The sequence below is a fragment of the Tiliqua scincoides genome, chromosome 2 (genome assembly GCF_035046505.1).
Source record: "Tiliqua scincoides isolate rTilSci1 chromosome 2, rTilSci1.hap2, whole genome shotgun sequence".
Lineage (NCBI taxonomy): Eukaryota > Metazoa > Chordata > Lepidosauria > Squamata > Scincidae > Tiliqua > Tiliqua scincoides.
The window spans coordinates 139034126-139050800 of record NC_089822.1 but is presented as its reverse complement, the minus strand read 5'-3'; the positions used below and the strand labels follow the sequence as shown (position 1 = coordinate 139050800).

At 46.2% G+C, this 16675-nt stretch overlaps 1 protein-coding gene across 1 annotated transcript in view; it reads right to left on the bottom strand.

Annotated features, from left to right (window-relative positions):
* Positions 1–434: 434 nt before the first annotated feature.
* ANKFN1 (ankyrin repeat and fibronectin type III domain containing 1) overlaps positions 435–16675 on the bottom strand; it is a 118339-nt gene continuing 102098 nt past the window's right edge. Inside the window, exons 15-17 of the mRNA XM_066617760.1 lie at positions 14780–14946; positions 4929–5148; positions 435–1240 (exon numbers count right to left, since the gene is read on the bottom strand). Coding sequence (XP_066473857.1) covers positions 435–1240; positions 4929–5148; positions 14780–14946 — 1193 coding nt within the window. The remainder of the gene's footprint in view (positions 1241–4928; positions 5149–14779; positions 14947–16675) is intronic.

The window sequence follows — 16675 nt, the reverse complement described above, 5'->3', positions numbered from 1 at the left end:
TCGGGATCACGCCCTCAGTGGCATAAATGGTAGTGCTGATAGGAACTGTGAGCCCAGGTAAACTGGTTCTGAAAGCTTTTCAGTTTGGGGAATCTTTTGGGAAATATTCCTGACCCTTTGAAAGCATCATTTTACTACCCATGGAAACAATGAACATTAGGCTCAGGACTAGCACTGAAGAATCCTTAATACACAGGGCCAGCTGTCCCACTTTAGAAATGGTCATACAAGCATGCCTGTTTGCAAAAAGCAAACACTTGTATACTTCATCAACAAAATCCACGGTCAGAGTCTGATCTTAAGTTGGTAAAGACAAGAATTGGGATGTTAGAAGGCAAAGTTGCTCTGAACAAAATTGATCCTCCATTGGTAACATTTGTGATCACATTCTGAGGGCAGGATTGAGAAGCAGTGCCCCTATGTAGGATACACCCCTAAAGATTGCTACTGAATACTTCGGTGATGTTAGAACCAGACGGATCTTCTGGAATCATGTCCTGGTTACTGGGACTGTGCAAGTCTTCATGTCCTACTGGCTGGGTGCCAGTAGAATCCAGTGCCCAGGATTTCCCATCTTCATTGGGCAGTGTGGTCTTGTAAGGCTCAACATATATCCTGCGAATGTTTGGCCTCAACTCCTGGTATTTACCTTTTCCCTCTTCTGGAAGGCTTGAAGCATGAGGTAAGAAAGTACTGCGTGGACAATCGATGGAGATGCTTAGCTGCTCACCAGAGGTAGGCTCTTGTGAGAACTCCATGGCTCGAGTGAGATGTGGTGTATAAACACCCTCAGAGAGGGAGACAGATTGGCTCTCGCTATGGACGCGCAACCAGCGATGATGTCGGCTGAAGTAACTGTAGTGCTGATGCTTCCCATGCTTTTTCTTGCCTAAGAAACTCAAGGGTTGCCTCAAGCTGGGACTCTTCTCTGTGCTCTTTGGCGAATGTCCTCCTATTGACAGGTTTTGCATATACTCTGTAGACTGGTCAAGGTCTATCTCTAAGGTGTTTCCTCCTCTTGGGTTTTGTTTTGGAGTCAGGCAAGTTTTGATGTCGTGGACCTGGAGGACGTCAGGTGCACTGCCACTCAGACAGCTCACTGCCTGATGGGATATGTCCTGTGAGGATGAATAAACTAAGTCCAGCTCTCTGGGACTCAGTGCATCACTAGAGTCATAGTCACTGTCTGTTGGAAGGAACACTTCCGAACAACCTTCTTCATCTGAGTATGGCTGGGAATCTGCAAAGAGAAGGTTAAAGCTGATTAATCTCTTTCAGGCTGCACGTCAAAGTTGAGAGCTCCAGCATATTGTCTACATCTACGGCCCCCTTCAGGTACTTACCTTCATGTGACTTGGTGTGGTTGGGGGAGCAAGAGCATGCCAGTAAGCCTCATTCCTGTGCCAGTGTGCTCTTAAATGGGCGCAACCCAAGAAATGTGCTCCCCATGTGTACACTATAAGTCTGAAGTGACAGCAGTTGAGATGGTGGGGAGAAAGTGACCTTGGGTAGCGTTGGTTGCTTTTTAGATGAAGGCTCTATACATGGGGTTGGAGAGAGGCTTCAGGGGTGTGGCTAGAGCTTACTGGTGCACTCACAGTCTCCCTCATGCAATTTGATCCATGTGAAAACAGATGTCTGAGCAGGGCTAGCTGAACCCCTGGATCCCCAAAATGAAGAATTTCATTTGGAATGCAGTACCCATTACTTGAGGACATTTGGGAGTTAAGACTGCACCTTCACTGACAAACTGGGAAATTCTGTTAGTGCATGAAAAAAATCTGAGCTTGCTAAAAGTTAGAGTCGTCAACAGCTGCATTAAATGGAGTATCAGGGCAAAATTTGTCCCAAATAATGATACAAAAATGGCATTTTGCACAATTTCATGTAATTTATATCAAATTTTTTTTTTCTGCCAATGAGTTTTTCAAAAACCCAAAGTGCATCTTGGAGGACTCTGAGTTTTTCAATCTGCTTTTAACATTATGATGGGACTTGTTTGGTCATATTAATAAGACAGCTGAATGTTCTATCTTGAACTTTTTGAGGAAGGGAGTTGGGGGGCAAGAAAACATTCCCTGACATTGCCCCTGGGTTACTGTTTTGATACAATCACTACATATTTTGTAGTTCTGGCAGCAACAACAAAGGCATTCCTCAGAATCTCAGCAGCTGCCAATTTATTTTTTTTTAAACAAACAGTTGTATTTGCTTTGTGCAGCACCTTCAGTGTCATTAAGTCATTGTGATGCTGGATGAGCACACTAAAGAGAGTTGGCAGACTGAAGCAGAAAGCCCAAGTCCCTGAGACAAGGGACTGAAGGGAATTCAGTGGGCAGGAGGAATAAGAACCAGGCAGACCAAGGCAAGCTGATGGTCGCCAGCAAAGCTGAAGTCTGAAGATTTTACAGCCTGACAAGGTCAATGCATTCCCTGGGCAGGTGGAAATATGCTGGAGTTTGCAGACCAAGGGGACTTTCCTGAACAGCTCACTACAAGGAGTGACAGAACACAGATTTGCAGCTGCCTCCTTCTAGCCTTGGTTATTCTTGGTACTCATTAGAGTCTGTTTGTGGGATTCTGTTTTCAAATCTTATTACTCTATGAAAAAACCAAGCACAGATGCACTCTTTCCATTTGCTGGAGTTCCCACTCTTTCTTTCAGACATTAGATATGGCTTCAAACTCTGCGGTGTTGTGATGATACACAGCAAAATGCGTATATTGGGTTACATACCTCACTTACAGCCCAATCCAATCCTGCGCTGAAACAGGAAGGCCAGCTGGCCTGCGCTCTATGCAGCACAGGGTTGGGGCTGGCTGCGCGCAACCCAGAGCAAGGGGAAGTGACTACCCTTCCCCCGGGTAACACGGCAGCGACCTGAATGGGGCTACTTGAATCTGCACCCCCTAAAGAGGGGGCACAGATCTGAGCAGCCTAGCACCTGGCCGGGCCGCCTGGGAGGGGGGTTAGGATCCAGCCTAAGTGCCAGATCCTGGCTCCACTTCCCTCCCGGCCCAGTCCACCTACAGGCCCACCTGCCTTCCCCTTGCCCTGGAATGCCCCTGCCTCCCCCACCCTTCCCAGACCCCTGCATGGGTGACCTGCCACTGGGGCAAACTTACCCACCACCGGTGCTGCTGGGGCCACATTCTGCAAGGTCCCTGAGCTCCCAACTCAACCGGTGGTGCAGAAGTGCCTTACGCACTTTTGCAACACCTGGAGACAAGAACAGGGGACTTGCGCCGGCCTAGGACGCTCTATGGATTGCACCCTTTGTTTTTGTTTTCTAAAGTGACCCTTCGCAGATCACCTGGGAGCAACTGAAGACTGTCAGTTATACCGAGGGCCCAATCCTATCCAACTTTCCAGTGCTGATGCAGTCATATCAATGGGACATGCGCTGCTTCCTGTTCCCAGAGGACAGTCACGGAGGCCTTCTCAAAGGAATGTTAGCTTTACTTTATTGGGCTGGGTGTATTGGTGCTGGGAAGTTGGATAGGATTGGGCCCAATCACAACAGGAAACAAGAACAGCAGAGGGAAGTCAGAATGATAGGCGAGAAGTCCAAAAATGGAACGTACCCACAAACTTAGTATTTTTTTTCAGAAATGTTTTTGATTTCTCCATGGAACATTAAGCTCTCTGTTGCAATAAACTAGAAAACAAAGGCATAATTATATCTCCAGGTTGGACTGCGTAGACAGACAACATTGGGCTGGAAACAAAATGCAAACTGTTGACAGTGAGATTAATTAGCCATCTCAACAAACTACACAGGACCATACCAAATTCTTCAACACGTACAAAAAAAAAAAAAAATACATCGTAAAGCTGAGCTACGTATTTCAAAAGTACAAGTGAACTTACTGGGATAGTATTATCAGACCATTTTATCAGGGCAATTGAACCCAACCAGTGACCTTGGCAAGACATGCTGAGCTGCCATCTTCTCGACTCTCCCCCTCCCACTGTGCTCCAAATGATGGCTCACAACCATTTCTGTGAATAGGATTGTCTTCTTCATTCTGCTGCTAGCTATTTTGCAAGTTCTGGGATCAGGAAGAGTAACGTAGGAGTGATCCATATCAACGTTTCTCAACCAGCTGTACTTGTACTACTGGTGGTACTTGAGGTGGTGTCAGGTGATACTTGTGGACCCCCAGACCCCTTCCACCTGGCATCCAGAACAGCAACCAACTGTGACAAACATCAGTAGAAGGCTCGGTTCAGGGGGCAGAGCTCCAGCATGCGCTTTTTGCATGCTCGAAAATGCCCTCCCATCCACCCTGACCCTCTTACTGGTGTTTGTCATGTCACATCTGGCCTCCCAATCTGGAAGTAACTGTTGATGACATCATCACATGATGATGATCACATGATGATGATCATCACATGACTTCTGGTGTTACTTCCAGCAGGTGGACCATGCAAAGTGATATAGCAGAGGACAAACACTGAGAAGCACTGATCTATACATTATATGGGGATTATTCTATTACTACTATGATAGAATATACACTACTTTTAAAAAGTTCATAAAGCAGTATATATAACAAAATTAATTTTAAAATGGTTCCCTGTGTCAGGCTCAGAATGTGATGATTTGGGGATAACAACTGATGTGGTTACACACACAGCCGTGAGTAGGGTTCTTCACATGAGAGGCCCATTGTGCAGTGAATTTTTCCACTCCATGTAACTGGTGGCCACTGGCAAGGGTGGGGAAACTCACTTATGATGAGCAATATCCACCTGATGCATTCCTCAAAATAATGTGACTGGTGGTGTGCATCTTACCACAGAGGTGCCAGGCCCTTGTGGTTGCTGGGCAGCCATAACCTACGAACTCCATGCACTTCCAGATTAGAGAAGATTGGAGAACTGTGTTGCTTTGACTGAAGGGAATTAAGATATTTTTCCTTACCACTCACAGCCTTTCTCCTGTGGGTCTCCATCTCTGGTGAAGGTGGTGGGGATGGAAGACAGTCAAGATGGGAGGATGTGGAACTGGTCTTCTTTTGCACTGTTTCTTCTGACAGATCCACAAGCTTTATTACTGGCAAGCCAGCAGTTGGCTGCTTGTATCGTGCATACTGCAGTGCCTCATTAATCCATCTCATTTCACGCCAAATCTCATCAATTTGCTGTTTGAGGAAGAGGGTGCAGAGATTATTTTGTTTTTAATCTTTAAATAAATGGCTCATTGACTGGCAGTTCCTGTAACTTACAGAGAGCAAGGAGATCTGTCCTGGACTCTGATCTCTGAAGTGAACACCTTTCTCGCACTCCCAGAGTTATCATCATCACTGTACCCTGACCTGCAATTTTCTGGCTCAGGGTGATTTCACACACTCCATCTGTGTGAAGGGTACAGCTTTTCTTTTTGGAACTTGTGACTTTATGATGGGCATTCATGACTTTCTATAGGTGTAGGGCAGGACTGTCCTCTGCATGGCATTTGTGGACTGTTCAGGGACTGCTGTTGGTGCAGAATACAATGAACTGAAAGGATGGCTTGTCAGAATGTAAAGCAGAGTTAGATGTAAACACATGTAGCAAAACCCAGATGGTCAATGTTGATGGAGCAAAGTAACTTCAGGAAGGAATCCTGAAGTAGCTTTTTTTCAACATTGACCATCTGGGTTCCGCTGACTTGTGGACTCATGAGTTGCGCATGTAGAAGATTCGGAAAAACACTAGCGTCAGGGGCCCATTGACTCATGACCCACATTCCACTCCGAATCAAGTTGTGCACCAACAGACACGGGTTACGCTGCCCCCCTCTTGCATGAAAAACTTCTTGCGTGCATCTGGGAAGCCATTTTTGCATGCGTGAGCTCCAGCACCAGATTGCTGAGCTGGGATGTGTCCTTGCTCCCTCCCTCCCTGCCATGCCCAGAGGAGGAGGGTTTTGTCGTGGCTGGGCTGGGGTCACAGCATGAGGGAAGGGAAGGGGTGGGGGCGTTCTGCACTGCTGCCTGATAGGTGGGATGGAGGTAGGGACGGTGGGGGAGTGACTTAGATCACTTACACTTCTCTCCAAGTCTCTATTGACAGAGTTTTCTTGTTGTCCTCCTGCTGTCTTTTTCTGTTGCAGAAGGGGTGGGGTGTTCTGCACTGCTGCCTGACAAATGGGATGGAGGGGGGAACAGCAGGGAAATGTTTAAAGGGAACGAGACATGCATCCTGCCTGGTGCAGCCCCGTTTCCCTCTGTGGAGCCGTGGTGGGCTTTTTCGCGCTCGCTTGGCTGGCACTGCCCCCGCTCCCTCCTGCCTGGCTGAGCTGGGATGCACCCTTGCTCTCTGCCATGCCTGTGAAGTGAACGGGTGGATTTCCTTTGTCGTGGCTGGGGTGGGATCTCACAGGGGAGGGGAAAGGGGTCGATGCATTCCGAGCTGCTGTGGGATGTTGGGGTGGGCAGGGATGGTGGGGGAGAATTGAAAGGGAACCCTGAAGCACACACATAGCCCAGCAGCAGTCCCATTTTCCTCCGCAGAGTTTTTTAAAGGGGGCGGGGCGACTCGACCCAAGTCCTATCGCGTTGCGGAAGGGTGACTTTGAAAGTGCCCCCATTATTACTCATTTTCGAATTGAGTCGCAGGAGGGGCAGTGACTTGTGACTCAACTCCAGTTGTACCATGCTAGCTTTTCCCATCCCTGAAAGATAGTATTGAACAAGAGGGACCTGCAACAAAATGCTGTATCTTGCCAGCCCTAATGCCTTCCTCCAAGCTGGCTTAGGTCTACTTTGGTCATGCAGTCATTTCTCCTCGTACATGAATATACTGCTTGTGAATTCACTTATCCATAAGGAGCGTAATTGCTAGCTATATCATATTTCCCATGACACTGCTCTTACCTATCCACAAGCTCAACATCTCTTCTGAAGGTCTCTGCAGGCTTCCAGAATGCAGCGGAAATGTTCACAGTGGCCCCTGTGACCAGCATGCTGCCCTTTCAAATGTCTGTCGGAAGCTTCAGAAACTTTCCACAGCCATTTCAAAGTGCTACACACTGGTCATGGGTGCTGTTTTGAAAGTCCCAGCTGCTTTTGGAAGGTCTTTGCTGGCTTCCTGAGTGCAACAGAGACTTCTGAAAGCAGCAGAGACCTTCAAAATAGTGCCCATGACCAGTAAGGAGCCTTTGAAATGGCTGAGGGAAGAAAAGCCCTACAGGAAAGGTACCCCTCCACCTAACCCCCTGAACGTAACCCCACCGATCCCATAGGATCAATGGTTCATTATGTGCGAATTCACTATCCGCTAGGGTTTCTAGGAACCTAACCCTAGAGAGAACAGACTGTACTTCTTTTCTGACTTGCCCAATAGGTTGTTTTAGACACAACATACCTTATCTGCTTTATTTAATTTTTACTTTCTGGCTTCTTTCTGGCTCCCATTTCAGAACAGCTTTTATGGACTCCTTCACTCTTTACAATGTTTAGTTTGTGTAGTGACTTCAGCACTGTCTTAGATCTGGGATCATACAAATGCTCTTGTGGTTTTGTGGTCACTGCTGAAGATTGCAGTATGTGGTGGACTGAGGCCTTTTTTTTTTCCTTTTTTTTTTCTGGGCCAATAGGTGGAATACAGCTGGTTTTAATTTGAGAAGGAACCTGACAAGTTTAATACACTGTCACAATAATTTGGTACAAAACACTGTGGTTTAAAAGACTGCTACATTTTCATCAATCATGCATAATCATGAAATGTAAAGTCAGTCTCTCTCTTCCTATGAAGTTTAGGCTAAAACCATAACAGACTCCTTTGTCAAGATCCTTTAATGTTTTCTTTTCTCTTTCATTTTCTGTTCCTTGTTGTCCCTATAAATCATGTTCTGTTCGCACTGTGTGTTGTTAACATTTTAGAGTCCACACATGCTTTCTAACCACGGCAATAGTGAGTAGTTCTTTGCCTTTAGCGACTGAGCTCCGTTTTTTGAGGTAATGACACATTTGAACATGGATAGCTGTCAACCTTTCTTAGGCAGGGCTATGTCTGTCAGACTGCTCAAAATTTAATAACAAATAGAGAAGATATTGGTACCATGAAAAGATGCCATCTTATTGCATCCCTCTTAAACAAGTTCTCTAGTGGTGATGATTAGTTAACAGGTGGCTATGGGTACAATTGGATTAACAAAGAAAAAAAAAACATTTAAAATTATTAAATGCCTGGCAAACCCCTAAGTACAATAAATGGCAACAACAACTCCATGAAGTTGTCACCCCCTAGATGACACTTAAAACCAATTCTGCTCCACCGTAACAGTGTGAAAAATATACATTCTGGACAGTTGTGAATTCAGTTATGTTCCCTTACTGAAATGAGTAAATTGTTTTGGCATGGCCCCTTATGGGTAAAGCAGTTGTTTTCTTAGTTTCACTTTCCATTCTGTATATGGAAAGTGCTGCTCTCCCACTGCCTCTGCGAATTCCAAATCTTCGGGTAGCATGGGCTCCCACTACCTCTATCCTGTTGCCACTCCCTTACATCTGGCATTCAAAGAGACTCAACCTCATAAACCAGAGGTTACACATATCCTTCATGGCTTGTAACATGTGTTGGACTTTTCATAAATCTGTCCAATTCCCTTTCAAAGGCATTTAGGCCAGACACCATCACCACATCCCGCGGCAAGGAGTTCCACAGATTAATTACTTGCAGGGCAAGGAAATATTTCCTTTAAACTGTTTTAACTCTCTCACCACTCCATTTTAAATGTCCCCTGATTATGGAGTTGTGTGAGAGGGAAAAGAACATCCCTCTATCCAGTGCTTTTTTTGTAAATAAAAAGGTGCAGGAACTCACAACTTGTTAATCTTTCATTCATTCATTCATTCATTTTTAAACCATTTTTTATTGGAGAAATAAAATATTTTTTATGTGCTTCCCCCCTAAAGATGAACTTACTTCTGAGTAGACATGCATAGGATTGGGCTGTCAATCTCCACATCCCCTTCCCCCTAGCTATTTTTTCTACACATGGGGAAAAATACTGTACAGGTGCACTTGTAGCGTGTAGTATGAAGTGTGGCACTACTCTGAGGAGAGGAAGCAGTGAATGGATTCTGGAAAATGGCTTGCATGAGTTCCATGTAGTAAAATTACTCTAAGCAACTGTGGGAGTAAGAACAAAAAAGGAATTCTTACACGAGAGGGGTCCTGAGGTGCACATAGAAACAGCTATGTTTGCAAACAAGCGATTAAATATGGTTCATTTCAGGTATCAGAATACGCTGTGTCTTTGGGAAGTCGCTTGGCATGCAATTGTATGTTCTCTGCTGCCCTGAGCAGCTGCTTTGCATTGCTGGAGAGGAGCTGCAAATGCTGGCTGGCGGAGGGCATGCTTGTGGGGGAAGGATGAGGAGGATCTCTGGCAAGGCTGGACAGCACATTGTACACACGTAGAATCCCTTTTCACCTGCTCTTCGCATGTGAAAACGGGTGCAGCTATATATCTCTGCCAGGATTAAGAGCCCAATCCTAGGTATGTCCACTCTGAAGTAAATCTCGTTCTAGTCAATGGAGCTTACTCCCAGGAAAGTGCCTAGGATTGCAGCCTAAGAGCCCAATCCCATGCATGTCTACTCAGAAGTCCACTTTAGTGAATGGGGCTTACTGTGGATAGGATGGCAGCCTCAGGGTCCAATCCTGTGCCTGTCTACTCAGAAGTCAGTCCCATTAGAGGCAGTGGGGCTTCCTCCCAGGAAAGTGTGGAGAGGACTGCAGCCATAGAGCCACGCCTCTGCCTGGCTACTCAGGCTGCAAGGCTATGACACTTTCCCAGGAGTAAGCCCCATTGAACACAATGGAACTTACTTCTGAGTAGACATGCTTGGGCTCTCAGGCTGCAAGGCTATGCACCCTTTCCCAGGGACAAGCCCCATTGAGCACAATGAGACACACTTCTGAGTAGACATGCCTAGGCTTTTGCTGCAGATTGGCACAGGACTGCACCAGCCAGCTTCCTTCCCCTCCTCCTCCACCAAGCCAGTACCTTGGCGTTCCATGGGTGCTGCAGCCCGTCTCCCTGGCTGGCTGTCCGTCCTCCTCCTCGGTGTTGGCGCGTGTCCCCCACGCCCTCCACCGACTTGGAAGCTGCGCTGGGAAGCAGAGCGCGGGGGGAGGGGAAGCGGGCTGGGCTCAGGCGAGAGCTTGGAGATGCAGGCAGGAGGGGGTCGTTGTGCGGTCAGGCAGGGGCCAGGCGCGCGCCCACCCCACACCCTCCAGCACCAACCCAGCGAATGCCTCTATTTTGCTCCCCCCCTCCTGGAATGCCTCCAAAGGGCAGGGGCCCCTGCAAAAAGGTGCCGGAACTCCGTCCCCCCGCATTCCATTAGAAAAAAAGCCCTGCCTCTATCCATCCCCTGCATAATTTTGTACTTTTCAATCACATCTGTCAAGCGCCTTTTTTCTACACTGAAGAGCCTCAATCGCTGTAGCCTTTCCTCATAAGGGAGGTGCCTCAGCTCGATAATCATTTTGATTGCTCTCTTCTGCACCTTTTCCAGTTCCACTATAGATGCACAGACTCCTTAGATCTACACCAGCTCTTTTGCTGGTGTAACTGTAACTCTGAGAAGTCTGCTGGGGACAGATTAGGGCATGAGGGGATTTGGGATATAGCAGATGCTGGTGCTTATCATGTACTATCTTATTTATGCAAATAGCCTGCAGGAACAGTCAGACAGTCTGGTAAAGAAACTTTTATTCTGTGGTTGCCCATTTGAGTGATTGTGTCGGAATCGCGGAAGATCTGGCGAGGAGGTAGATGTGGTGTCAGCAGTGGCCCCTTTAAGGGTAAGGCCTGGGCATCCAGCAGAGTGTGCTGCACAGCTGCAGCCACTTGAAGGCAATAGGGCCCTCAGGGATATAACCAGAACCTGAGGCAGGAAGGGTTTGTGGGTTGTAGAAGGAGTGCAGGTTGGAGAGACGGGACTGACGGACGGACTGATTTTGGAATCTGACCTCAGACTGTGACTTGGCTTATTGACTTTGAACTTTGACTTGGATACTCTGACTGATTTGACTGACTGACTTTGGAATCTGACCTCGGACTGTGACTTGGCTTATTGACTTTGGACTTTGCCCTGGATACTCTGACTGTGACTAACGGACTGACTAATGGACTGCTGGAGACACTGGAGTTTGGTGTGTGGCTGCTGTGCCCAAGACCTGCTGAGGACCAAGGGGCTGCTGTAGTGGCAGGAGGCTGCTGGCAGGAGAGAGTACCTCTGCAGGTTGAACAGGCGAGCTACCCTGGAGGTGGGGTCCAGCAGGACTGCAGGGCAGAAGCAGGGTCATTTGTTGGGGAAAAGAAGGGGAGCTAATTTGCTTAAACTGGGCATAATTCTCCAGGCAGAGCTTGGCGTTGGGATTTGGCAGAACAGTGATGTCAAAGCTTGGATAGGTGAGCCCGCAACTGGCTGGGAATCTTTCAAGCCCCAGGATCTCTTCTAAGCCCATTCCTCCTCTGGCCAGTCATATTGGAAGGATAAGGAGCAAGTGCTCAACAAAATATGGGTTCAGATGGCAAGGAGTCATGATGGTGAAGTTTAAAACATCTGTTAACCACCTGGAGAGGCAGTCCTTTGGAGGCAGCAATAATCATTGCCAGTCCCTGTTTCCCTGGATTTCTGCAGAAGACAGGGAATGCTGGCTTGACTATGAGGTCTGCCCCTGTCCCCTGCCTGGAGCTTACAGTTCCACGTGATAACCTTTGAAGGAGCTACTGTATGGCATCCAGTCATACGAACTCAGCTCAGAGAAACAAATGGTTGGCAACCTTCAGTCTCGAAAGACTATGGTATAAGCCTACAGCACCCGGTATTCCCAAGCTGTCTCCCATCCAAATACTAACCAGGCCTGACCCTGCTTAGCTTCCAAGATTGGGCATGTGCAGGGTAAACAGCTTTTAAGGGTATCTCGTATGCATGCAAGAAGTCCAATGGGCCAAAGGGACCCTCCTGACAAGATAGGGCACAGGTGGCAAACTTCACTCCAGAAGTTTTCATTGTAACCATCTCTCTACTGTTTGGCCATTGCAAATGATTACCACGGGATTTACTGAATATATATGGTACCAATTTCTTTGTGGGATAGTCTCACAATGTCTGGACAATTTGCAGTAGATTTCAGCTGTGTGAAAAGGCCACTAGTATACAGACTGTAAAGCAGGAGTTGTTGTTAGTAGTAGTGGCAGCAGCAGCAGCAGCAGCATCCTAGTTTTTTATGAAAATGCACTCACAGTGGCTTCTAAAAATTTACAATAAGGGTCAAACTACATGTTAAGCTTTGGGTGCCCTCCAGGGAGAAAAGCGGGGCACAAATAAAATTAAACCAAGTTAAATGTATAATGTGGCCAGATGGGATTTTAGTTTCATTTATAGCGTGTGGGAAGGGGGGACAAAACACAAAACATGGTAAACCATGATGGGAAGGCAAGGGGGCTTTAGTACTTTGTTCCCATCACCATTTTGATCCAGTGCTGCTCCCTTGAACACTACTTTTGGTGAAAGAAAACTCAATGGAAGTTTTTTCCCCCCTTTAAAAATAGTGTGGAGGATGCGATTGAGATCAAAACCATTACAGGACAAAATACTAAAGCCCCTTTCTCCTTCCTCCTCTGCCTGTATTATTTATAATTAAAACTAAATTCCCATCAGGCCATGTTCTGTATTTAACATAATGTGTAGTTTGGTCATCAAACAGAAAATATGAAGAACAGCAGTCAACTTAATACAGAAGAACATAATACAGAATATAACCTAAACCTAAAAACAGCAGTCCATAACTAAAATACCAGGTCAGATTTAAAACTTACACATTAAAAGCTTGCTGAAACAAACAAAAGATTTAATAAATACCCAAAGTCCAAAAGAGAGAGAAGGGTCCTAGCAGATTTCCAGGAGAACAGTGTTCCATGATCTTGGTACCACTGCTGAAAAAGCCCTGTCTTCTCTGCCTGCCTGCCTAGTCTCATTCAACAGCAGGACAGAGAGTGGGGCTTCTTATGCTAATGTTAAATGCCAAGCAGGCGCATATGGATGTTTCTTGAGATAACCTCTCTACAGTATATAATATTGTAAATACTGTACTTTCTACAGCATGTAGGCTCTACAGTAGGTGATCAATAAATTTAGATCAGCAATACATAAGCCAGACAGACCAGGCTGGCCAAAGATGCTTTAGTGACTGATGCAGATAATCCAAACATTTATTTATTCATAGAATTTATACCCCAGTTTTCTAGCCCGCAAAGGGCACTCGAGGCAGCTCACAAATTAAATGACAAAACAGTACTAAGAACATTGAGATACAGATGACCTGAGAGGATGAGTTGGATTGCATGGAAGGAGGCAAACCCTGGATCTGAGCCATAAAGGGCTTTAAAAGTCAAAATTAGCACTTTGAGCCCAGAAACGAACTGACAGCCAGTGTTGTCACTGAAGCAGTGGCCCAACTGAGTCGAACTGACAAGACCTAGTAACCACATGGGCGGCTGCATTCTGTGCTAATTGCAGTTTCCGGACAGTCTTCAGAGGTAGCCCCATGCAGAGCGTGTTGCAATAATCTAATCTGGATGACACTAAGGCATGGGTCACCGTGGCCGGGTCTGAGCGACCCAGGTATGGACACAGCTGGCAAATCTGCCGAAGCTGAGCAAAGGCTCCCCCGGCCACAGCCACCACCTGGGAATCCAGGAACAGCTGCGGATCCAGGAGCACCCCCAAGGAACAAATTGTGTTCCTCCTCGACTAATTAACATGGGTCAAAACCCACTGGAAAAATCTCTTGCATACGCCTCTTTCCAGTGAACAGGAGCTGTGCAAGAGCACGGTGGCTAATCATTTATGGGGCTTGTGCAGGGGAACTTTCTGATGGGGGACCTTTTCCTCCTTGGGGGGGAAAAAAATGAAAATTGCAAAAAAAACACAACAAAAAACTAAGAACGCCTCTATCTGCGTTCTTAAACGCTTTTACAGATTTCATTTTTTTCTAAGGAGGAAAAGTGCAGAAAGCAGTGTTATGTAGTTTTATTCCATGGATGCAAATTATATTCACTTTTTAAAATGTACCAGGAAGGTGATATGGGTGGTATAGTGGCAGCATATACAACCACAATAATTACCCATGCGTCCCCCAGTCCAGTCCAACCAGCCTACAATGACAAATATGTCGGGGTGTTATATATTTATTTTTTCATAGATTTCAGGGGTGGTTTTTTCCCATTGAAAAATCTACACCTCTGCTAATAGATTGTGCCTCATGGTTGATTGTCTCCCCCTCTGCCACCCAAAATCAGCCACCTAGCTTGGTCACCTCAGGCTGCTTCATGGTAATGCCACTTCTGTCACAAAAATAGAGTTATTGGGGGTGTTTTTTGTTTTTTGGCTGTGCAGACTGACAGCCAGAAAAAATTGCTTCACTTTCAAAGAAGAAAGGCTGTGATCCAGACTAAATTGCCATATGCTGCTTTCGCTCACGTTAGAGGGGGAATGGGATTTATAACCCAAACTGACACATTTCTCTATAACACTCCAGTATAACTGTCATATGATTTTATCTATGAAATGCTCTCTCTCTCAAAAAACAAGCAACTGGGGAGGGGTGCACGGGAAGAGCTGCAGAGTGGCCATTCCATAAAACCCAAATTGTATTTTGACACTATACGTCTTTATGCTGTGCCTGGCCCAACAATTCTCCATTTAGGTTCCAAATTACAGCCCCTGCTAGAAATCACCTTTGACTAGTTAGAAAACAGACGGTTACCTGTATGTAATCTAGGACTTGCTGGTGTCTTTGTTTAGCTGCAGCGACTTCACTGTCTGAAATTGCTTCCCTCAGGGACTGCTGGGTGCTCAGAAAATCCAGCTCTATGACAGCAGAAAGGCGGCAATACAGACTAATAAATTTCTCCTTGTAGCTGCAAAAATGAACTGCAGAGACAACAAAGCATAGAAGCAAGTGTGTTAGACATGCAAGTCTTGCCTTGTGGAGGAGCTTGATATAGATAAAGTGCCTTTACTTACATTTGGTCCCAAAAAAGACCAAGATTTATAAAGCAGAGAAAAGGGCAGAAAGAGACTCTACTGCAGCAAAAGCAACAGAGAGTCTCATGGTACCTTGAAGGCTGATTGTGGCAACCCTTGCTGTAGGGGTTAAATTAGGACAGCATAGCAAGAAAGATAGAAAGACAGTATTAAAAGCACGCACTGTTCTGGATTGGGCCTTTTGTCAGATGCCTCATTTTATATATGGCCGAGCAGCAGGCATATATATGAGGCATATATATAAGTGGAGGCGTGGGGGGAGGCATGGAGGAGGCATTCCAGGGAGGTGGACAGAGGGTGGGGAGAGGGCAGGGAGGAGACGTTCCGGAGGGAGGGAGCAGGGATGGAGGGAGGCTTGCCACCCTACATAGAGGCTCTTGATTCACCACTGACCTTTTGGTTGGTGGTGAATTGAGTAGCCCCATTACGCATCTACTCACTTTACCCAGGGGAAGGGGATGAAAGTCCCCTTCTCCCGAGGAGCCATCAGCGGCTGCCCAAAGCATGCAGGATGTGGCGGTAGCCATTTTCAGCGCCACTGCAGCCCTGCACCCCGGGAAGCTCAGGATTGGGCTGAAATTGAGCCCTAGTCTACAGAAGCTTGTGCCACAATAAAACTGCTAGGCGGCAATCCTACTCCTGCTTTCCGGGGAGTAGGTCTCACTGAATGCAATGGGACTTACTTCTGAGTAGACATGCCTAGCATTGGGCTGATAGTCTTCAAAACAAGTAAAGGTGAACATTTCTATTGGGTTGTCTTCTGTTCATGCAAAGAAGCAGGGTTCAGGTTCAGACAAAACTGGACTAGGCAGAATGCAAAGATAAAGAAAGTGTGTTCACTCCTACATGGGTGAGGGTGATATGAGTGTGTTACTGCTCATTGATGGCAATATAAGTTGTAGGTATAAAATGTCCATCACTGTTAAAGTACCCCAGGGCAACTGTTTTTTTAAAGACAGTTTTTTTAAGGAGATGTCGAATAACATACATGCATGTATGAACCAGCTCTAAAGCATGATCTGTGCTAGCATAAATCTCTTAAAAAGTCTGCCTCTACACATGACCTTAAGGGATGAACCCTTCATATCTTTTTCTGATAATACATCTATTAAAATACGACACCAGACCAGTCTTTTGACCAGCGTATCACTACCAGGCTGATCTGAGCCCATGGACACCTGAAAGTGTCTGCACGTTTTTGTTCTCTTTCAATGGGGCTAACTTTTGTAGTGCTCCTTGAGCCACGTGTGATCCAGCAGCATATACCGCACATGTGGCACTTTAGTGAATTATAAGTTGCGGTTTCTGCATCAGAGCTGAAGCTCCTGGCCGCTAGGGTTGGAAACCAGGCCCTTAATGGTACTGCAACAAATGTCTCTTCAACATAGCCTTTTGTGGTTTCACAATTATAGATCCGGTAGCCACCAGCTAATGGGGAATGGAAGCTTCCAATATTTTGGAGGTGAATCACAGCCATTTTACAGGCACTGGGGGAGAAGTGTATAATAAATCAGAGAGGAAATGCCTCTGCCCTAGGGCATTAGATCAGTTACTTTTTGTTAGAAAAGTAAAATTGAGCTTTTATTGGAATTCTCCCCACAGTACTGTGAAGGCC